Consider the following 23719-nt stretch of genomic DNA (forward strand, 5'->3'; position numbering starts at 1 on the left):
TGGCAGTTGAAATGGAACCTAAAGCTGGTGGCATGGAGATTAGGCACCCAGATCAGCTGGTGCTGTCTATTCTCTGGAGTCCACTCATTTTCTGAACACGGTTTGATTACTGATTCTGGGATGGGGTATTTCCTGAAACTGAACTCTAGTTTCAGACATTTTTATTTCTTATTCTGTTTTTTTTCCTCTGGAGTCTGGATATTTCCTAGAGTCTATTTTTTCATTTTCTATATTTGCTGCAGTACTTTTCTGGTCCAGTGTACAGGGGTGGATCTACAGGGGTGACTGAGGGCCTTGCCACCCCTGTTGCCACCCCAGCTGGCGACAATGAATTCAATAAATAGTTATGGTAAATTAAGCACATGAATCACTTTTTTCCGACAACATTGAATGCAACACAATGTAACCTGACACCTACTGCTGAGTAGCGGGAAGTGCGAGGCAGCAGCATTGATATATATGGATGGATGGAAATATTCCTGGACTGGATATTAGTGACTCATCCTGCGCCATTGCTGTTCATTGGGTCAGGAATATCGGTGGTCAGGAAAATACCACAATCACGCAAAGAATCTGAAAAAAGGACGCAATATTTAGCGGCTAATTCAACCGTATGACAGCCATAGATAACAAGGTTTAAGGGTTTCACATTTAACAGGTGAGGAAAAAGTTTTGATTTATTGAAAAAGTGAGCAGTGAGCTAGTTATGCTAGGCTAACTTGCTAGCTGCTATTGACACTGATAACCATAACATGCTGTGCAGTTCGCTGTGTTTTGGTTTCTTTGGCACTAAAACAGGACAAATTTGGAACAAACTTCCAGAAAACTGTAAAACAGCTGAAACACTGACTTCTTTTAAATCTCAACTAAAAACCCACCTGTTTAGGATTGTATTTGAAATGTAATCAATTACAAATTTATTGATGGAACTTGACTTAATGCTGTGTTTTGATTGTTGATTCTATGTTGCTTTGTGTTTCTGTGTTTGTAATGATGTAAAGCACTTTGAAATGCCTTGCTGCTGAAATGTGCTTTACAAATAAAATGTGATTGATTGATTGATTGATTGATTGATTGATTGATTGACAACCTGCTCACCAAGTCATCAGTAGAGCAGGAGTTTAAATCAGCTAATCAACCGCCGCTGTGTTCAGGCCAAAATATATTAATAATCACAATATAGACATCAAGCCTGACAGCATAATGTAACAGACTGGATGTTCTGTTTGGTGTTTTTGCTGTATATATATATATATATATATATGTATATATATATATATATATACAGTATATATACTGTATATATATAGGCATATGCTGTCACCTCTAAAAAATCCTTGCCCCCCTCTTGCCACCACATAGATATTTTCTAGATCTGCCCCTGTGAGTGTATTTGCTGCAGCAGTTTTCTGGTAGTAGTTCAGCTGCCAGATGAGGGCGAATGTCTCAGTGCAAGTCAGGACTCGTCCCTCTGAGGGACCCGAGTCATTAGTTCGCCTCCCAGGCGGACGGAGAGACGAGGCTGTGAAACCCTGAACTTCCTGCCCCCCCTTCCTCTCTCTCTCGGCCACGGCTCTCCTTTCTCTGCCTCGGTGTGCTGAAACCAGATGTGTGGAGGTCGCCGCGAGCCGTGGAGCTGCTGAAGATCTGTGCTTCATTCTGAAGAGACGGAGGTGAACAATAGCAGCAGCTTCAGGTTTGTTTAGCTTTTTTCTCAAACTTGATCTTCTCCTGGTTCTTTGAATCTGAAACCGTCAGACCGAGTCTGTCAGCTTCGCTAGTTGATCTGGAAATCACCAAGGAACCGGATTCAGCTGCAAACTGACCTCAGAACAGCTAGATTATCTAAACATGCTCTCAGGAGGTAAAAGGTTAACTCCCTGAGCACAGATGACTGAACGCAGCATTACTGTGAAGAGAAGAACAAGAAGACAGTCTGATTTAACGGCAACAGAACATCCGTGATTAAAGCAGACGTAAACCTGCACAGGGACCAACACCTGATCCCGGTTCAGTTCTTCAGCCCAAGGAGCCAAGATGTTCAGAAGATCTAGAAGGACTCCAGCTGAGATCAGTTCTACAGTCCCTGCAGCCAGGCTGTTGGTCAGAGGATGGGGCTGGGATCATCTCTGATTTATGGCTGTCATACAACTTCAGTTATTACAACTGAAAACCAGCAATCAGGCCCGAAACCTGGGAGTAGTGATGGACTCTGACCTGAACCTCCAGAGCCACATAAAGACAGTTACAAAGTCGGCCTTCTATCACCTGAAGAACATTTCCAGGATTAAAGGACTAATGTCTCAGCCAGATCTAGAGAAACTCATCCATGTCTTCATCTTCAGTCGTATTGATTATTGCAACAGCGTCTTCACAGGTCTGTCCAACAAATCAATCAAACAGCTGCAGCTGATCCAGAATGCTGCTGCTGGTGTTCTGACTAAAACCAGGAAGATAGAGCACATAACACCAGTTTTAAAGTCCCTCCACTGGCTCCCTGTAGCTCAGAGAATAGACTTTAAAATACTGTTGTTAGTTTATAAATCACTGAACGGCTTAGCACCACAATACATTAAAGATCTGCTGTTGTTGTATCAACCTTCCAGACCTCTCAGGTTCTGGTTCTGGTTCTGCTCTGCATCCCCAGAACCAGAACCAAATGAGGAGAAGCAGCTTTCAGCATCTATGCACCACAAATTTGGAACAAACTTCCAGAAAACTGTAAAACAGCTGAAACACTGACTTCTTTTAAATCTCAACTGAAACCCACCTGTTTATTTGAAACGTAATCAATTACAAATTTATTGATGGAACTTGACTTAATGCTTTGTTTTGATTATTGATTCTATATTGCATTGTGTTTCTGTGTTTGTAACGATGTAAAGCACTTTGAAATGCCTTGCTGCTGAAATGTGCTATACAAATAAAATTTGATTGATTGATTGATTGATTGATTGATTGATTGATTGATGACAAGGGTTGGTATCAGATGTTCTTGGGAATATTTCTGTAAAGCTGATCTGAATTAACTTGCCTGCTGGGTCAGACATTCCTATCAGAGCCTCGGGGATCTGCCTGTTATAGAGAACCAACTCAGGATCCATGTGACTCACAGGTCAAAGGTCAGGCTGGATTTAGCTAAAACATGCAACTGTGTTGAACATCCAGGTCAGACTTCTGTCCAACAGCTGTAGCCGTGACTTGCTTTCCCTCAGTTGTTCCTCTTGTCCCATTCCTTGACTGGTGTTTCCTCCGAGTCATGGAGTTTGTGAATGAGTCAGAACTGAGATGTTTCCTCATGTTTTCCTCCAGGCTGCAGACAGACTCGCTGACGGTGGCAGCCATGAAGCTCTGAAGTTCCTTAGCTAAACCGGTAAATAAGACGTTCAGGGACCCATCATGGCCTCCGTCGGAGCGGTTCCGGTCCTGTTGCTCCTCCTGGTGTCGGCTAGCAGCTCCCGCTTCATGGTGAAGGTGAACCCTGGTGTGCAGGTCCTCCGAGGTCGCTCGGTGTCCATCACTGAGTTGGACCTGGAGATCCAAGTGGATCCACGCTCCGACTGCAAGGTGGAGGTGGTACTGAACGAGCCAGTGACCCAGTGGGTGGGGAAGTTGACTCCACAGGTGAGAGTGACTGTAGCAGGTCAGGTGACTGGGACTGGGCCTGTGAACTTACTGGGTTTTTGCTCCACAGATGTTTGACTGCAGTTTCCTGAAGGATGAGGTCAGATACGTTCACAATGGGAGTCCTTTGCTGGACGAGGACTCAGTGCTGCTCCGAGTGTATCGGTAGGAACACACACTGAGACGGGCCACACCCAACAGAACCAGAATTTTCTGATGTTTCTGGAACCAGAACTTGCTCTGGTCTTATTGGACCACCTTGCTTTTTCTCTGTTTGTGGTACCAGAACCCAGACTGTAAGGTTTTCTTCCTCAGGTTCACAGCTTTGCACATGCAGGTGGAGACAGTGGTGCTCAGGGTCAAGGTGGTGGATGGAGGGTCCAGTGTGGTGGAGTTGGGCGGCAGTCCTCTGGTGGTTCCTCGGTTCTTTGGATTGTCCAACGCCCTCAACAGCACCGTGCTGAACATCAGGACCCAAGAGGACCTGGTCTGCACCGTCAGGCTGATGACCGCAGAAACCAAGTTCCCAACGATCGGCCGGCTGGTCAACCGGGACGACTCAGGTCTCCGGAGAAGTTCAGAACACCTGATCAGACCTGAGCTATGACCTTCATCTGGTTTTCATCTGAGCCCAACAGAACCATTTCCTCTCCTCCAGGCCGGCAGGTGGAGGAAGTTTGTCCTGGAAACAAACCGTGTCTCCACCACACCACTGAGGTCCAGTTCCTTAAAACCAGCTGCCAGAACTTCCTGAGCTCCGGTCTGAGGTACCAACACCTCAGTCCTCCGTCCCCTGACACAGACTACATCCCAATCCGGGTGGAGCTGAGGGAGAAGGCAACTCGGAAGCTGCTGGAGGTACGGCAGGAAGAAGCGGTTCGGAGGGAAACATGGCGGTGGTGTGGTGTGTTACCTGACACAGCACCATGTGTGTTCCCATCACAATCCCATCCATGCATCATGCCGATTTCCATCCACATGCTTCTGGATGTCTTGTTCATTTTAACATGGCATCTTCTTCTGCTTCTCTCAGTCACAGGCGCTGTGGCTGCCGGTTCTGATCCAAGGCGCGGTGCAGAACCAGCCCCCCAAGCCCGGCTTCGTGGCCTCTTCCATCTTGGAGGTGGACCAGTTCATCCTTACCCCGCTCAGCACCGCCACGCTGGACGCCACCGACCCCGAGACGCCGCAGGACCGGCTGGTGTTTAACGTCACGGCGCCCCCTGCAGAGGGCTTCATCACACACCTGGAGGACCACACCAGGCCGGTCGGGTCCTTCACCTGGTTGGACCTGCATGACATGAAGGTGGCCTACCAGCCCCCCAACAGCAGCCAGAGCCTCCGCCGGAGCCTGCAGGTACCGTCCAGATCCAGACAGCACTGGATCTGGACCAGTTAACAGAGCCCTGTTAACTGGGCTCTGTTAACCCTGTTAACTGGTCAGTTAACAGGGCTCTGGTTCTGACCCAGTAGAACCGGTTCACACCTCTGCGTCCTCTTCAGGTGGAGTTCCAGGCAATAGACTGTTTCTTTACGAGCAGCTCGTCCATCCTGGTCCACCTGTCCATCAGGATGTCAGAAACAAACGCACCTAGAGTCTCCTGGAACACGGGTACATTTGCTTTTTACTGCCAGCATCGATAAACACAGGCTAAGATTTCTGACGGCCATTGAACGCCTCAGGTCTGGACCTGCTAGAGGGTCAGTCCCGACCAATCACCTGGGAGGAGCTGCAGGTCGTGGACAAGGACAACATCAACGCCGTTCACCTGGTGGCTGTGGATGGACCGGCGCACGGGCGCCTCAGCGTCAGAGGTGAGGGGTCAGAGGTCAATTAGACAGATACCTGGGAAGAGCTCCTCCCCCATTATTATTATGCTTTTCCTTCTAGATGTGAAGTTTGAATGTAAAACGTTCTGACCCAGAATCACAGTCTGATCTCAGTCCAGCGGGTCCATTTACACCTCCAGACATCAGAACCAGAACTCCTTTAACATCTCAGCAGGCACATTTACATGGACATAACCGGAAAACGCACCAACCCGGATATTCTAGTCAGATTAAGCTCCATCAGAATCTGACGGGCTTAAATTGGGGTCTCTGTGTCAGGAGAGGTCACAGGTTTGAAAACTGATGCAGTGAACTGATGTTCGTTTTAACCAGCCGGGGTCAGATTTAGGACTACAGTGTGAAATGGGATTTGGTTAGAAATGAATGGAAGTCAATGGGAGTCCCCACAAAGACACGCAAACGTGTGTGTGTGTGTGTGTGTGTGTGTGTGTGTGTGTGTGCATGAGGTGCATCTGCTCCATGTTCACGGCGCCATGAAAGCCATCAGCGCCTCCAATCTGCCGCTCCATCCGAACGGCGGCGGGGGCGGGGTCAGAGGTCGCCATGGGCAAAGTGGCCTTGGCGGATTTTACACCTGATTAGGAAACACATGCAGGGAGACGAGACGTATGCTGCTGAGGGAGAGGAGGAGGAGAGCTGTCAGCCCACATACACAGAACCGGTTCTGGTTCTGGTCCAGTCGGTGTGGGTCGTTGTTCTGCTGGAGGCCGGAGATGAAACAAAGTCTGGCCAGATTGGGATGTAGAACCCGGACGGTTCTGCTGGAGCTGCAGAAGAAAGCAGCAGGAGATGTTGGGTCTCTGAGGAGCAGACCAACCCACAGATCACCGGTCCGGCCCGGCTGCCAGGCGGTCCAGTCGGCGCCTCCAGTCAAATGGCCGGCTGCCCGCCTCGCGGTCTCTGCGGCCCGTCTCTGCAGGATTGGGCCGGCTGCCCAGAACCACCTTTGGGCCCAATTACTGAGCAGTCTGTGTCTGGTGGACCCGGTCCCGGACGGCGGCCCGGTTCCCCCCGGTCCTCTCGCTAACGAGGTCCGGGCCAGGCCGGCGCGTCCCCCAAGCTGTCTGCTGACCTTGGCCTTCTGTCCGCCTGGCAGAGGACGGCAGGAAGTCCCTGACCTCGGCAGGAAGTCCCCGTCCTCGGGAAGGACGCCACGCGTTGGCCCGGCTCTGCGCTCGCGTGCCTTCAGGCGCCAACTGAAAGGCGCGGTCCAGTTGGGCGGCGCCGGGACAGTAATTGAATCAAAGTGTGGAGTTGTGACTGGAAGCGGTCCATGTTGGCCGGTGGCGTCTGACAGATGGAGACGCTTCCTTCATGTAGGACAAACAAGTTTCTCATGTTGAGAGCAGCAGGAGACGGAGAGCCGACCCAAACGGGTTTCATTGCAGCAGCACCTCAGCAGAACTTATCAACTGCTGCAGATGTGTCTGTAAAACGGGTTCACCCCTCTGACTGCCTTATTTCATAAACTAATCAGGATCAACAAAATTTGGCTTTTCATTTTTAAAAATGACAACGGCTCAGTTTAATGTCGAAATGGAAACTAATTTCTACCAAATAATGAAAAAAATATTTAACATTAAAAAAGTGGTTGCATAAATATTCACGCCCTTTACAGGGACTGACCTAACTCAGCAGAGGTCCAGCCAACTGGCGCTGGTCGTCCCACGACTGGACAGAGATCAGCTGAGTGTTGTAGTTGCCTGGTTCTGGTTCTGGAAGGTCCAATCACTGGTTCATCAGGATTCCTGGCTGCTGTGGCAGGATCGTTCACTCCTGTTCGGTCCGCTTCGATCCGACTCCAGTCTGTTGCCTAGAAACTCCGGTTCGGTTGGTGAGGTGTGAACGCTAGTCGACTTCTGACCTCTGGTCCTCCAAACCTCGGTCTGGGTTCAGTTGAAGTGATCCCTGGTTTGGTTTGAATGCATGTGTGAACGGCAAGTGGACCAGAGACCGCTCCAAAAGCAGGAAGTGGACTACAGCGCAGGGCATTCTGGGTAAAAACATCCAAGGGGCTGAATACTTTTTATTGCCACCGCAGGAGGCTAGCTGACTCCGGAGGTCAGCTAGGGGCCAGGAGGGTCAAACATTGTTCCTCAAAGAGGTGAACCCAATGTCGGGTTCTTCAGAACATTCACACTGGACTCTAACTGTGATAAAAACCGACCAATCAGCTTCAAGCTTTTATAGAGCAGTTACAAGAAAAGCAGAAATCAAATGAAAACCTTCAGCAGATGCAGTTTCTGGAAGCAATAATAATAAAAATGATAGTAGTAATAATACTATTACTCTAAGTAATAATAATGGTATTTATAGTAGCATTAGTATTGGTAGTGATAGTAATAATAACTAGAAAACTAGTTCCTAGCGAAACAGCCGTGAGAATGCATATCTGCAGAATGATTGCTACAGAAATGCAAGAAAAAGCAGAACAAAATATAAGAATTAGGTAAAAAAGCAGAACAAAACATAAGAATTAGGTAAAAAAGCAGAACAAAATATAAGAATTAGGTAAAAAAGCAGAACAAAATATAAGAATTAGGTAAAAAAGCAGAACAAAATATAAGAATTAGGTAAAAAAGCAGAACAAAATATAAGAATTAGGTAAAAAAGCAGAACAAAACATAAGAATTAGGTAAAAAAGCAGAACAAAATATAAGAATTAGGTAAAAAAGCAGAACAAAACATAAGAATTAGGTAAAAAAGCAGAACAAAACATAAGAATTAGGTAAAAAAGCAGAACAAAACATAAGAATTAGGTAAAAAAGCAGAACAAAACATAAGAATTAGGTAAAAAAGCAGAACAAAATATAAGAATTAGGTAAAAAAGCAGAACAAAATATAAGAATTAGGTAAAAAAGCAGAACAAAACATAAGAATTAGGTAAAAAAGCAGAACAAAACATAAGAATTAGGTAAAAAAGCAGAACAAAATATAAGAATTAGGTAAAAAAGCAGAACAAAATATAAGAATTAGGTAAAAAAGCAGAACAAAACATAAGAATTAGGTAAAAAAGCAGAACAAAACATAAGAATTAGGTAAAAAAGCAGAACAAAACATAAGAATTAGGTAAAAAAGCAGAACAAAACATAAGAATTAGGTAAAAAAGTAGAACAAAATATAAGAATTAGGTAAAAAAGTAGAACAAAACATAAGAATTAGGTAAAAAAGCAGAACAAAACATAAGTATTAGGTAAAAAAGCAGAAGAAAGCTGCAGTCATACATGGTAGAAATCTTTTGCTAAAGAGTGAAATTTAGCCAATTTAGCCATGATGGTGATAGTGTGCCTCTGCACAGATTAGCAGAGGCAGAAATGAGTATAAAACCTGAAATGGTTGAAAAAGTTGAAAAGTGAAACATAGGGGAAAAAAGCACAAATTAGCACAAAAGCAGAAAATGTTGAGATATGAATTGCTAAAATTAAAGTTTACAGAAGACCTTTGAAGACAGTAAAACCAGTAAAACATATAGAGAAAGGTAGACAAGCAGAATGCTGACAGACAGACAGAAACGGAGCACAACAGAGAAATACACTGAAGGACTAGGAGAAGGTGTGACGTGTCTTTACTCCAGAGGAGTTTGACAGAAAACAGTAAGACTTGTAGCAATGACAGTAATAGTTCCTTAAAGTAGACATGCTACGTTTTAATGCATAAGTTATTCCTGTACATTTTAATATGTATGAACAGCATCATTTTGTTTGTCAAAAACATGAAAAGTTCAAAAATGGTCAGTTACTAGAGTTTAGACCAGGGGGGCCCAAAGTGGTCCCTGAGGGCCGGCATCCTGCATGTTTTAGTCTCTGCCTGGTTTAACGCACCCGGATCCAACGATGGCTCGTTAGAGGCTTAAGAGGAACATTGACCTGCTGAGAAGGTTGTTGGTACCAGGGAGAGAATAAATCATGCAGGATGCCGGGCCTCCAGGACCCACTTTGGGCCCCCCTGGTGTCGACTCTAACAACTGACAGCAGTTAGAGAAATCCACCATAGGATTACACTGTCAACCTGAAAACCATCAAAAATCTGCATAAAACTTAAATTGCAACTGTGGGAAAACTGTAAGAGATATCTGAGAGCCGAGACATTTGAATATAGTTTAAAGTCTGGTGACTTGTTTAAAAGTTGAATGAAGTTTCTAGGTTGAAGTAGGCAGAAGTAGTTAGCTGTGAAAAAGTAGAACATTTTTGTGGAATTTGTAAAATTTCAATGTATTTCAATGGGGCAAAAAATTTGCACAGAAGCATAAATATTTCAAAAACTAAAATAGTGAAGTTTAGCAAAAGATATAGCAGAAATCTCCAGAAGAAGCAGAACGTTTTGAAATATGAATTAGCACAATTAGTTGAAGGTAGTAGAAGTAGTTGAACGCAGTAAAATGTACGGAACATTGGATAATAATAAAGAAAAACACAAACACTATCAGTGGCAATAATAAGATAATAGTAGTGGTACCTGAGTAAACCAGGATGAACCAGGTGAGCCGGGTCACTGGGAAGAGTGAATAGATATTGAATTTTGAAACAGAAGTTGGTAGATATCCTGGATGCTGGTGACTGCTGAAGCCCCGCCCATCAGTTGAAGCCCCACCCATCATCTGAAGCCCCGCCCATCAGTTGAAGCCCCGCCCATGTGCTCTTCCTGTACCCTCCTGAACGATCCCATCCTGCTCTGCTGAAACCAGAGCTGACCCTGATCATGTGATTTCTGCTGCCTCCAGGTGTGAAGGCCTTCATGTTCCAGGTGCGGGACCTGAAGGAGGGCGTGGTCATCTACCATCACTCCGACAGCGACTCCACCCGTGACCACATCATCTTCCGCATCAGCGACGGCCACCACAGCATCCGCCACAAGTTTCCCATAAACATCCTGCCAAAGGACGACTCCCCGCCCTTCCTCATCAACAATGTGGCGGTGGAGGTGCCGGAGGGCGGCGCCGTGCGACTGCAGGAGTACCTGCTGCTGGCCACCGACACGGACTCCAGCGACGACCTCATCCTGTACCAGATGGTGAGCGCCCCTCGCGCAGGCCGGCTGGTCAGGAAGAGCTCCACCCACCAGACAGGTGAGACCGAGGTGAACCTGACTGAGGTAGAAGGACTACCCATTGGCGCTTCTTCAGTTTTAGGGGAGCTTTATCTTTACCATCCCTAAAACTGGACCTCAGCAACCCCTGAATCAGGTCGCCACCCATCCCGTAAAATACAGAGTCGTCCCATATTTGGCCGTTTAATGTTTGTCCCGTATTGAACCGATACATAACTGTCCGATAGAAACGCGTATCATACACACATCAACGCTAAATTTAACAATAATGACCAAAATAAAACACAGGAAATATTAAGGTCAGCTAAACGGTCCTGGCTGAACGAAACGAACCGACGCTGAACGTCACGGTTGCCTGGAGACGGACACTACGCAGCCGCGGTGAGCTGCTATCAATCCGCATCTATCTATAGATATCTATATATACAGTATATAGACCTATATCTATCTATCTATATATATATTTATATAGTGTTTGGTACTGATTGTCTCACTTCATGAACTGTGAACTGAAATATTAAAACCCCGACTCATAATGTCCACTTTTCCATAGATGGACATTCATTCTTGTTTAAAGAAAAAAGGCCAACGGCTGCATAACGTTCAGATAAAAATAAGGGTCATGAAATTTCTACGTAGGATTTTCAAGTAAAGTTCAGGTTAATGAGTAGTGAGAACTAGTCATTAACTAGAATTTCTACCTTGATAATAAACTGGTTTTAGGTTTATTAATCCTATGAATTTAGTAAAATGTTCTTTAAATGAAATGCATAGTTTTAAGTAGATTTTACTTTAATTTCCACACTAGGACTGTGTGACTCCACAGCTGCTTGTGTCTCATTAATGTTAGCAGATGTTGACAGCAGGTATGATGTGGTCTAGAGATTCTGTTTCAAACTGAGAATCTGCAGCTCTGGAAAAAAATGATCAGTTTGTCTGATTTGACTCTTTATAGGTATATGTTTGAGTAAAATGAACATTGTTCTTTTATTCTATGAATTACTGACAACATGTCTCTTAATTTTGTTCAAGAATGTATGTAAATAAGCAGTTAGATTTAGAAAACTGCACCAACAAACATCTTCTCATGGGTCTTAGCCCTGCTGGGGGCTCAGCCCCCCTAAAGGTCAGACCCTAGAATGGCCCCTGGGACCCTCACTCTACCAGGTGAGAGTATCTGGAGACTCAAAGTCTTCCATCGATTTGGATCAGGTGTGGTGAAGTCCGGTCCTCCCGATGCACCATGCTGTAGCTTTTAGATGCATCCCTGCTCCAGGACACCTGAGTCAAATGCATGAATCCTTCTCCAGCAGTCAGTCAGTCAGCGAGGCAAAGGCCAGGTAGCAAGACATTCATTTGGTCCAGGTGTGTTAGAGAAGGGCTGCATCTAAAAGCTGTGGCGCAGTACCTCCTTAGGACTGGACACCACTGCTTAGACAAACCATCCAACTTCATGTCCCGCAGTTTGTTCAGGCGACTCTGGTTTCCGTCCTGCAGGCATCTCTGTGGACGGCTTCCTGCAGAAAGACCTGATTCAGGGGCAGATCTACTACCAGCACTCGGGAGACGAGACCTTTGAGGACTCCTTTGACATCTTGCTCTCCGACAGCCACCAGCCGCCCAATCTGTCACAGACATACGTGAGTCTGACTGAAATTTGGGGCGTCCTCTAGGCGTCCTGTCCTCTCAGGCGTCCTGTCCTCTCAAGTTTCCTGTCCTCTAGGCGTCCTGTCCTCTAGGTTTCCTGTCCTCTAGACGTCCTGTCCTCTGTCTGCAGACGGTGGTGGTCCACGTGTTTCCGGTGAAGGACCTGCTCCCGGTAGAGGCTCCCGGTACCGTCCGATCTCTGGTCGTCAGGGAGACTGAGGTGGTTCACGTCTCGCAGTCTCAGCTGCACTTCACAGACAGAGAAAATCCAGACTCTGACCTGACCTACATCATCACGCAGTCTTGCTTCAGCCCACTCCAGCCTGGGTACGGAACCAGAGCCCAGTCAAAGTCCAGTTGGGACTCATACAGGCCTGTTCACCATGGCGCCGTCTCTCCTTTCAGACTGATGGATGCAGGTCGTCTGTTCTACGTAGACAGCAGCAGCTCCTTGAAAAAGGACCCGACCGTTCCGGGTCTGAAGTCCTTCACTCAGGTGGGAGACACACAGAACCCGGATCAGAACCATGTTATGTAGCTGAGAGAAGGAGGTTGGATGTTGCAGATGAATAAATGAGGTCAGGGTCAGAGTTTCACTACTTCGGATCCGGTACTATCCGTCTTCATCAGAACCGGTCCTGAGGAGGTGGTTCAGTTCTGCTGGTTTTAAGGCGGTTCAGGCCCGACCCGGTCGGATCAGCACCAGAACCAGCATTCGGGTCTCTGTTCCTAATCAACTCTCACTTTATTTTGGTAAATTGTCAACATTAAACTCAGGAAATAAAACAAATAGCAAACAAACCCATAATTTACCAAAAAAGGAAAATCTTTTTCTTCCTGCCAGGATTCAGAGGAACATTTGATCATCTTAAGGCTCTTTTAAAGCAACAAAGGTCATCATTTGAAATCATCATTCAGTTCCAGTTTGACTCAAACGCGTTTAGATTTGACCTGGATCTTCAAATATTAACAAACCTCACAGATTATATTTATTCTCTCTTGGCTTAAATCAAACGTCTTCCTCTGAACAAAAGGAAGACGTTTGTTCAGAGCTCTATACATTATTTCCAATATTTATACATATGCAATATCTTTAAACTTTAAAGTATTACTTAGAATAAAGAGTTCTTTATACTCAGGTTAGTTGGTTCATGATATCCACTTTATTAATAAACCTATTAGCTTTTGTTGCAACTTATCTAAAATATCGATGGTTTTTTACTTGCATTTTCTCAGATTTCTGAGACAAATAAGGCAAAACTAAAGAGGAAATATATGATATGCAAGGCTTTGGTATTTATTAAATCTTTTATTTTAACAATATTCCAATAGTTTTTGCAACTTTATTTCTAATATATTCAATATGAGGCTTCCAACTGAGTTTGTCTATAATAATCCCTAAAATTGTCTCATAAACTCAATCACTTTCAACTTTACATGATTATAGATCCGATTACCAGAGAAAACATGAACTTAGTTTTTGCTTTATTTACTGATAACTTATTGTAATCTAACCACATTTTCTACTGTTTTCATTATTTCATCCATATTTTTTCCAGAAAAAAAGAAATTTGTATCGTCAAACATTGTAAACTTCAAAATACTGGACACTGAAAAATATTGTTTAATATCGTTTATCGTTCTTTGGTTCCCAAAGATTTTCTGGGCCCCCAATGGATTACAATAAAATATAAAATCCCCCCAAAAAAGAATCAACTGGTCACACATCGTTCAATCAGACATAAACCTCTTTATATACACTGCTCAAAAAAATAAAGGGAACACTCAAATAACACATCCTAGATCTGAATGAAAGAAATATTCTCATTGAATACTTTGTTCTGTACAAAGTTGAATGTGCTGACAACAAAATCACACAAAAATCATCAATGGAAATCAAATTTATTAACCAATGGAGGCCTGGATTTGGAGCCACACACAAAATTAAAGTGAAATAACACTACACGCTGATCCAACTTTAATGTAATGTCCTTAAAACAAGTCAAAATGAGGCTCAGTATTGTGTGTGGCCTCCACGTGCCTGTATGACCTCCCTACAACGCCTGGGCATGCTCCTGATGAGGTGGCGGATGGTCTCCTGAGGGATCTCCTCCCAGACCTGGACTAAAGCATCCGCCAACTCCTGGACAGTCTGTGGTGCAACGTGACGTTGGTGGATGGAGCGAGACATGATGTCCCAGATGTGCTCAATCGGATTCAGGTCTGGGGAACGGGCTGGCCAGTCCATAGCTTCAATGCCTTCATCTTGCAGGAACTGCTGACACACTCCAGCCACATGAGGTCTAGCATTGTCCTGCATTAGGAGGAACCCAGGGCCAACCGCACCGGCATATGGTCTCACAAGGGGTCTGAGGATCTCATCTCGGTACCTAATGGCAGTCAGGCTACCTCTGGTGAGCACATGGAGGGCTGTGCGGCCCTCCAAAGAAATGCCACCCCACACCATTACTGACCCACTGCCAAACCGGTCATGCTGAAGGATGTTGCAGGCAGCAGACCGCTCTCCACGGCGTCTCCAGACTCTGTCACGTCTATCACATGTGCTCAGTGTGAACCTGCTTTCATCTGTGAAGAGCACAAGGCGCCAGTGGCGAATTTGCCAATCCTGGTGTTCTCTGGCAAATGCCAAGCGTCCTGCACGGTGTTGGGCTGTGAGCACAACCCCCATCTGTGGACGTCGGGCCCTCATACCATCCTCATGGAGTCGGTTTCTAACCGTTTGTGCAGACACATGCACATTTGTGGCCTGCTGGAGGTCATTTTGCAGGGCTCTGGCAGTGCTCCTCCTGTTCCTTCTTGCACAAAGGCGGAGGTAGCGGTCCTGCTGCTGGGTTGTTGCCCTCCTACGGCCTCCTCCACGTCTCCTGGTGTACTGGCCTGTCTCCTGGTAGCGCCTCCAGCCTCTGGACACTACGCTGACAGACACAGCAAACCTTCTTGCCACAGCTCGCATTGATGTGCCATCCTGGATGAGCTGCACTACCTGAGCCACTTGTGTGGGTTGTGGAGTCCGTCTCATGCTACCACGAGTGTGAAAGCACCACCAACATTCAAAACTGACCAAAACATCAGCCAGACAGCATAGGTACTGAGAAGTGGTCTGTGGTCCCAACTGCAGAACCACTCCTTTATTGAGTGTGTCTTGCTAATTGCCAATAATTTCCACCTGTTGTCTATTCCATTTGCACAACAGCAGGTGAAATTGATTGTCAATCAGTGTTGCTTCCTAAGTGGACAGTTTGATTTCACAGAAGTTTGATTTACTTGGAGTTATATTGTGTTGTTTAAGTGTTCCCTTTATTTTTTTGAGCAGTGTATATATATATATATTTTTTTCATTCATCCATACCGCTTCCTGCCTCCCTGTAATGGCCCTGTGCCCCCCCTAGGGGGCGCGCCCCAAACTTTGGAACCACTGGTTTAAATAAAATATAAATAATTTACTGAGCCTGGAGGAAAACATTTTACTGTTTAAGTTTGACTTTATTAATCTGTATATATTGTAATCTATTACTCTAGTAACTATTTAACCACTGATATGAAACCCTACAGGTCACAGGTTCCTGATGCCGTACCTGATCTATAAGCTCTAGCTCTATAAGCTCTACATTAATAACTCTAGATCTATAAGTTCTAGATCAGGGATATCCAAAGTGGGTTCTGGAGGCCCGGCATCCTGCATGTTTTATTCTCTCCTGGTACCAACAACCTTTCAGCAGGTCCATGTTCTTCTTAGGCCTCTAATGATCCATCATTGGCTCCAGGTGCGTTAAACCAGGGAGAGAATATGAAACTTCACTTCACTTAACAGACCGCTGCAGAAGATCTTTCCTTCCAACAGCCATCACCATCTACAATAACTCTGAAGAATTAATGAGTTACACAAATATTAAATGTCCCTTTGGGATTAATAAAGTGGTTTTGAATCAGGACTGAATTTGAAAAAAACTGCAAGGAACAAGTGTGAATAGTAATCTAAACTTTAGTGAAGTTTCACAAATCAGAAAAAGGTTTCACAAATCCCAAACATGGATTAAAATATTCTGCTATTAGAGCAGAATAATCCAGTCCAGATTTGAAGAGTCCAGGTGTTGTAGTTTTTAAACTAGAGTCGATTAAAGATGAGGAAGGTGTGAAAAATTAGGTGGAATCGCCCTTTAGCCATTTCCTGAATCGGAAACCAACTTCAGCTTGGTCAAAGAAAGTTCCTTTTATTGAAACCGCAGGATGAGCTCAGTTTAATTCTTCACAGTCCACATTGGTTCTGCAGCGAACTGCGCATGTTACGGTCTAATTAACTTCTGCACCGTCATTTATTTTCTCAAGATAAACTGTTCAGACTATAAATGGATTAACGCAACGTTGAAAACTATTTTTTTCTGTTTTGTATGCACTGGAGTCTGGAATTAAAGGCTCCATTTCAACCAAAGGTTTTTAATGCGCTTCCTAACCAGACGCTCCAAAGCGTCCGGTCCAGAACTGTCCAACATGCCGTCAGCTCTGCTCAGAGAGACGCATTCAGTTCAGAGTCCATGAGGTGATATTCAGAAAGGATGTTTTATTGATAGATTTTAGTTGCCTCTGCAATGAACTCCTTGTAAAGTCTATAATGTCTGCCCATGTTGCTCCAGTCAGGGTGTTAATCACAACCTGTCAAATCACCGACGGGCTTCACATTTTCCCATCGTTTATAAAACAACTGGTCAAATACTTAACGTGACTTCGGCTTTTAGGGGACAATGATGATGATACATTCTTATAAATATTTCCAAAAAAGTATTATATGACTGGTTAAGATCATTAACATGAACATTTGGCCAATTATAGTTTAATAATTAGCTTAATAATTCTGCTTTCATTTCTTCCACAGCTTCATGTGATTTTATTCCAACTAAATTAGTAATTTGCTTTGTGATAATTAAACTGATTATTAATATCAAACATAGTAAACATGGCAAATGATCAACAATCCACTTTGTTTTCACATTGAACTAAAAATATTATCAGTCAATGACGCTGTTATTCATGTAGGTATTAATATTAATGGACAGAAACCTAAACCAAACACAGTTTTATAAATTCTGTCGTTTTAGTATTCCGGTTATACACTGCCTGGCCAAAAAAAAGTCGCCACCAAAAAATGGTCACACTCTCTAATATTTTGTTGGACCGCCTTTAGCTTTGATTACAGCCCGCATTCGCTGTGGCATTGTTTCAATAAGCTTCTGCAGTGTCACAAGATTTATTTCCATCCAGTGTTGCATTAATCTTTCACCAAGATCTTGTATTGATGATGGGAGAGTCTGACCACTGCGCAAAGCCTTCTCCAGCACATCCCAAAGATTCTCAATGGGGTTAAGGTCTGGACTCTGTGGTGGCCAATCCATGTGTGAAAAAGATGTCTCATGCTCCCTGAACCACTCTTTCACAATGTGAGCCCGATGAATCCTGGCATTGTCATCTTGGAATATGCCCGTTCCATTTGGGAAGACAAAATCCATTGATGGAATAACCTGGTCATTCAGTATATTCAGGTAGTCAGCTGACCTCATTCTTTGGGCACACAATGTTGCTGAACCTAGACCTGACCAACTGCAGCAACCCCAGATCATAGCACTGCCCCCACAGGCTTGTACAGTAGGCACTAGGCATGATGGGTGCATCACTTCACCTGCCTCTCTTCTTACCCTGATGCGCCCATCACTCTGGAACAGGGTAAATCTGGACTCATCAGACCACATGACCCTCTTCCATTCCTCCAGAGTCCAATCTTTATGCTCCCTAGCAAACTGAAGCCTTTTTTCTGGTTAGCCTTACTGATTAGAGGTTTTCTTACGGCTACACAGCTGTTCAATCCCAACCCCTTGAGTTCCCTTCGCATTGTGCGTGTGGAAATGCTTTTGCGTTCACAATTAAACATACTCCTGAGTTCTGCTGTTGTTTTTCTTCCATTTGATTTGACCAAACGTTTAAGTAATCGCCGATCACGATCATTCAGGATTTTTTTCCGACCACATTTCTTCCTGGAAGACGATGGTTCCCCACCATCCTTCCAGTTTTTAATGATGTGTTGGACAGTTCTTAACCCAATTCTAGTAGTTTCTGCAATCTCCTTAGATGTTTTCTCTGCTTGATGCATGCCAATGATTTGACCCTTCTTAAACAGACTAACGTCTTTTCCACGACCACAGGATGTGTCTTTTGCCATGGTTGTTTAAGAAATGAGGAGTTACTCATTGCATCAGCTGGGGTTAAATAACTTGTTGCCAGCTGAAAGATAATCGCCTATGCAGTACTTATCCAATAGGAGGCTTGTACCTATTTGCTTAGTTAAATCCAGGTGGCGACTTTTTTTTTGGCCAGGCAGTGTAGTTCAGCAAATCAATGTGAAAATCTCCACAAATAAAAGTAACATTTTCATTGAGCCTATCATAATATTTTCTTACTAAACTTGTCTATGGAAGAGCCAGGAGTTTGATAAGCATGACTAATTAAAATATGTCCCTCTGTTATCAACAGAAAATATCATTTTAGTAACAACCGTCCATCTCAGTCCAGCCTAACGAGCAGTGAAGCATCGTTAAGCTGTTCTGACTGAATATCTGATCCATCGTCATCATCCTCACATTGTTACCACATTAAGTTCTCATCAGATTTCTGAAGGTGGCTTTTTATAAAAGTTGCTGTGTCTGCTCCTACTATTAAAGTGAATTAAAAAGACATTAATACTGTCTTCACAATAATATTCACTGTTTATGACTGAATCTGGTCTCTGGGTCTATATCAGCTTCCATATCATAACATCTATGATCTTTAAGATCAAAACTCTTTGATTAAATTCTTTGACTCTTGACTAAATGATATGTTGTTTGCCTCCATCAGTATGTTCAGAACCAAAAGACAACCCTGTAATGTTGGGTTCAAGTTAATGTTGTTCTGTTCATCTATATTTGGTCTTTTCTTCCTTTTATCTGGATTTGTATTTGGTTTTTGCAGCATGCTGTACAACAAGTCATGCTGTACTTGTTATACAAGTCATGCTGCTTGTTATGCCACTTGTCATGCTGTATAACTTACTGGTCAGTAAGTAATTTTACTTACTGACCAGTAAAATCCCTTTGCTGCTGAAGAACTTGATGACTTGCTGCTCAAGAGAACGAAGTTCTTCTGGTTTTGCATCTTTACGTTGTCCTGCGTATATGCGTCGTTGTCTTGAGTCCAGATACGTTCTCCTTTCTTGCAGACGGTTCCAGGTCCTCCACCCTTTTTTCCAACTCTTTTATCTTCTGGTCCTTTTCTTTGATAGTTTCTCTCAGTTGTGCATCAGGCTTGTTTGTTGCTGCACCACCTTACTCAGTTCTTCTGACATGACATTCGATGACAGCTTGAGTTCTTCCATATCTTTTGCTAAACTTGGAGCTATTTTCTTCCTAGAGCAGACTGAGTTGGACCAGAACCAGATTTTGGGTTCTAGTGACTGTCCTCCATCTTCTGCCCCTGCAGCACGCCGTCAACCACATGAAGGTGGCCTTCATGCCCCCAGTGGAGGACATTGGCCCTGACCCGCTCTTTGTCCAGTTTGCGTTTTCCGTCAGTGACCCGCACGGCGGTACCGTCTCTGGCCTAGTCTTCAATATCACAGTGACCCCCGTGGACAACCTTCCACCTGAGGTCAGAGGTCGCCCTAGCTGCTCTGAGTGGATGGAGGTCGTGTTTCTGTGGATGTTCTGGTTCACCCTGTCGTCTCTCAGGCCTTCACCAACCTGCTGCGAGTGGAGGAGGGCGGGGCGGCCTTTGTCACGGAGGAGCACCTCCTGGTCCAGGACCGGGACAGTCCTGAAGAGGAGTTGAGGGTGGAGGTGCAGAAGACGGCACGGCACGGCTGGTTGGAGCTGCAGGGTGGGGTTCTGCTGCAGGGAGGCGAGTTCAGGCTCCCTGACCTGAGAGGACTGCAGCTCAGGTGAGACTCGCCTTCATCCAGGTCTCTGGTTCTTCCTGGTTTATCACCCAGCCTCCAGCTCAGCAGAGCTTTGATTCAAGTTCATTTATCAATGCTTGAAAATGTTAGTTTGGTTCTGACCCAAAGTGGTGGGATGTCAGGCACTTTGTGGGCTCAGATGGTTTTTCCATAGATAAAGTCTTGAGGAAGATGAGGATGTTGTCTTCTCCAGAGTAAGAGGTCTTTGTGTTCTGCTGGCTGTTCTCTCCTGAAGGTGAGGATGATGCTGGTTGTAGGAGTTTGTCCCGAAGTTGGGACGTTTCTGAATCAAAACCCACTCCACCGACCTCTGTTGTGTCCTTGGGAAAACTCTTCACCCAGCTTGCTTGGTGGTGGTGAGCAGAGGGCCCGGTGCTGTGGTGCAAAGTCCAGTCCTGTACGTTCAGCCCAGCAGGAGGTCTCCTCAAGGTTTCCTCCTGTCACATTAGCACCAAACGTTTCTGTCCAGAAAGTTCTCCTAAAGGACATGTTTCCCTCCGACTCCTGCAGCTGTGGCTCTGTTCTGTGTTTTCTAAGCTCTCTCTGTCTACATCTCAGGTACATCCACGACGACTCGGAGACCAGAGGAGACGAGGTGGGTCTGAAGGTGACGGACGGTCAGAACTCCAAGGTCGTTGTGCTACAAGTTCAGGTGAGTCTGTAAGTAGCGACATCATCCAATAGCACCAGTAGACGGGTCAGGCTGGAAGAGTTCTGGATGATCTTCCATCCCCTCCACCTGTTGGAATCTATAAGTTTCACAAAGCTAAACCTTGGTTCAACCGGGTTACAGAGCGGGCCCAGGGTTCTACTGGGTCATCCAAGCGTCTACCTGCCTTTTCTTTAGGTGCGACCGATGAACGACGAGCCCCCCCGGCTGGGTGGGGGCCTGCGGACATCCCTGAGCTGCGAGGAGGGGGGGCGGGTCCAGGTGACGGCGGACTTCTTGTCGGCCACGGACCGGGACGGCGACGACTCCAGGCTAACCTACATGCTGGCCCGGAGTCCTGGCCGGGGGGAGCTGCAGAGAGCCGGTGGAAAGACGGACAAGTTCTCCCAGCAGGACCTGCTGCAGGGACACATCTACTACGTCCACTCAGGTGAGTCCGTGCTGCGTTCAGGGCCCGCAGGTCTTTAGACCTGGCTGAGAACACCGCTCTGTGTTCAGGTGCAGAGATCGGACCCGGGCCGGTGTTTGACACGGTCACCCTCATCATCTCTGACGGAGAGGCCGGAGTGATGGATGACTGTTGCCATGGAGACGTCCTGCCCCCACCTGTCCCTCTGCACGGCACGCTTCCTGTTTATGACCTGAACATCACGGTTCTTCCTGTGAACAACAAGGTTCCTGAAGTCACTCTGGGTAAGACCATTAGGAACCAAAGGGTGGGTCCGGTTCTGGTGAGCAGAGAACTCGGACCGACTTGGATCAGCTCAGAGTGTTCTGATAAACACCCGAGTCCAGATTCCCTGAGAGAGGTTCTGGTGAGTTCTGACCAGCTCCATGACAGATTTGTGCCTCTGCATCGTAACGTTAGTTCTGCTTTCCCAGGTCGCTGCAGAGACGTTTGAATTCATCCGACCAGCAGAGAGGAACAAAAACAGATTGTTTTTCAGCTTGCTTGGTGAACATGGTCATATTTCTGCCTTTCCTAACATGGTCAGCATGAATGCGGCCTCGGAGATCAAGGGAGCGAAGGGGGCGGGGCTAACGATCAATCGGGACACGCTAGGTTCTCGGTCTGTGTTTTTTCAGGCAGTTCGTTTTATCGTTTGAAATGAAAAATGAAACAATGAACCGAGTCGTCATCCGATTTTAGTTTAATAAACAAAAAACGAAGAAATGAACTACCTGAAAATACACGGGCCGCACCGGATCCCTACAGAGGCAACACGCAGGGACGGGGCCGGCCCCTGAACTGCTCCAGGTCTGGTCTCTCAGGGACTAAGCTCGGTTAATAAGGACCAATCAGAGCCCAGATCAGGGACCACCTGGCTGTCCTACATCATCCTGTCTCCGTGTCTCCAGGTCAGTCCTTGCTGCTGGTGGATGAAGGCTCCAGGGCCTGTCTGTGTGGGGGGGTTCTCGGGGCCTCAGACCCAGACAGCCTCCCCCAGGACCTGACCTTTCACCTGGAGGCTCCGCCCCTTCATGGCTTCCTGGAGAACGTGCTGCCGATGCCGGGCTCAGAGAAGAGCGGCGCAGGAATACCCATTGGTCCGTATGTCTGGTTCTGGTTCCTGACCCAACCCAGACTCTCCGGTTCTGGATCCTGACCCGACTGTCTTCTCCCAGAATCCTTCAGCCTGACCCACCTGACTTTGGGCTTCATCAGGTATGTCCAATCAGAGCACAGAGGGGTGGAGCCAACGGCAGACCAGATGTCCATCAGAGTGAGTGACGGCACATTTAGCTCCGCCCCCGTCCCTTTCTACATCATCATCAACCCGACCAATGACGAGCCGCCTTCCCTGCTGCTCGCCAACTTTACCGTGCGTCTGATCGAAGATGTAACCATGGTAACATGAAACAGGTGAGTGACTCCTGCGGTTCCTCCCGCAGGTGAAGGAAGGCGGGGTTAAGGAGCTGACTCCGCCCACTCTGGACGCCTGTGACCTGGACGTCCCGGCCGACCTCCTCACCTTCCAGGTGGAGCGCCCCCCGAGTCACGGCCGGCTGGTCCGCAACACGCAGGGCGGGGCGGGCGCCCGGGTCATGACCTTCACCCTTCAGGAGCTGCGTCAAGGTGAGGAGGCCGACGGGCCGGGTCCCAGGTCCTGGGGTCCGATTCTACAGACAGAACCACTGTTTTGGGTCTGTATCCTCCCTGCAGGCATGACAGTGCTGTACATACACGACGACTCGGATACCCTGGAGGACGGCGTCCTGCTGCAGCTGAGCGACGGCGTCCACTCGGTGGGGGGGTCCGCCCGGGTCACGGTGCTGCCGGTCAACGACAACACGCCACACCTGGTCAGGTACGCACAGGGGACTGGAGAATGTAGCTTCATTTCTGATTACTACTTAAAAAAGTAAATTACTTAACTGATTACTAGATTACAAGTTACTTTATTAGTTACATTCAGCAAACGCTGCCTCAGCGGGGGGGAGGGGTGAGAGGTTAGAAGACTTATTATTACTGCTACCATTACTACTAGTATTACTACCATTACTATTAATACTGTTACTATTATTATCCCTCAGTGAAGAATTGTCCTCCACTGTTTTTATGAATTGTCAGCAAAAAGTTTACTTTAAAAAAAAAAGTAAATCAAGTCATCAATGCACACACACACACACGCACCCACATGCACACACACACACGTGTGGTTTAAAGCTTAAACACATCAAAGCTGTAAATCTGACCCTGAGGTCAGAGGTCAGAGTTTGTCCTCCAGTTTTTCATGATCCTTTTTAATAACAAAGATGAGACGCATTTAATCTGAGAGCCGAACCAGAAGCTGTTGTCCTGCTGGAAGGACGTTACCATGGAAACACTTTTTTGGACCATCTGGTCCTCAGCAGCAGGAAGACCTGAAAGTCAGAGACGG

At 46.0% G+C, this 23719-nt stretch overlaps 1 protein-coding gene across 1 annotated transcript in view; it reads left to right on the forward strand.

Moving 5' to 3' along the window:
• Positions 1-1487: 1487 nt before the first annotated feature.
• The window catches only part of frem1b (Fras1 related extracellular matrix 1b), a 29395-nt gene continuing 7163 nt past the window's right edge, over positions 1488-23719 (forward strand). Inside the window, 21 exon segments of the mRNA XM_032571802.1 lie at positions 1488-1696; positions 3313-3624; positions 3695-3789; positions 3940-4199; positions 4283-4482; positions 4658-4981; positions 5128-5236; positions 5308-5439; positions 10196-10540; positions 12019-12161; positions 12299-12495; positions 12574-12664; positions 19693-19860; positions 19941-20149; positions 20726-20819; positions 21015-21267; positions 21336-21530; positions 22197-22385; positions 22464-22660; positions 22731-22914; positions 23002-23146. Coding sequence (XP_032427693.1) covers positions 3400-3624; positions 3695-3789; positions 3940-4199; positions 4283-4482; positions 4658-4981; positions 5128-5236; positions 5308-5439; positions 10196-10540; positions 12019-12161; positions 12299-12495; positions 12574-12664; positions 19693-19860; positions 19941-20149; positions 20726-20819; positions 21015-21267; positions 21336-21530; positions 22197-22385; positions 22464-22660; positions 22731-22914; positions 23002-23146 — 3755 coding nt within the window. The 5' untranslated portion in view covers positions 1488-1696; positions 3313-3399.

Source organism: Xiphophorus hellerii, chromosome 9 (genome assembly GCF_003331165.1).
Source record: "Xiphophorus hellerii strain 12219 chromosome 9, Xiphophorus_hellerii-4.1, whole genome shotgun sequence".
In the NCBI taxonomy this organism is placed as follows: Eukaryota; Metazoa; Chordata; class Actinopteri; order Cyprinodontiformes; family Poeciliidae; genus Xiphophorus; species Xiphophorus hellerii.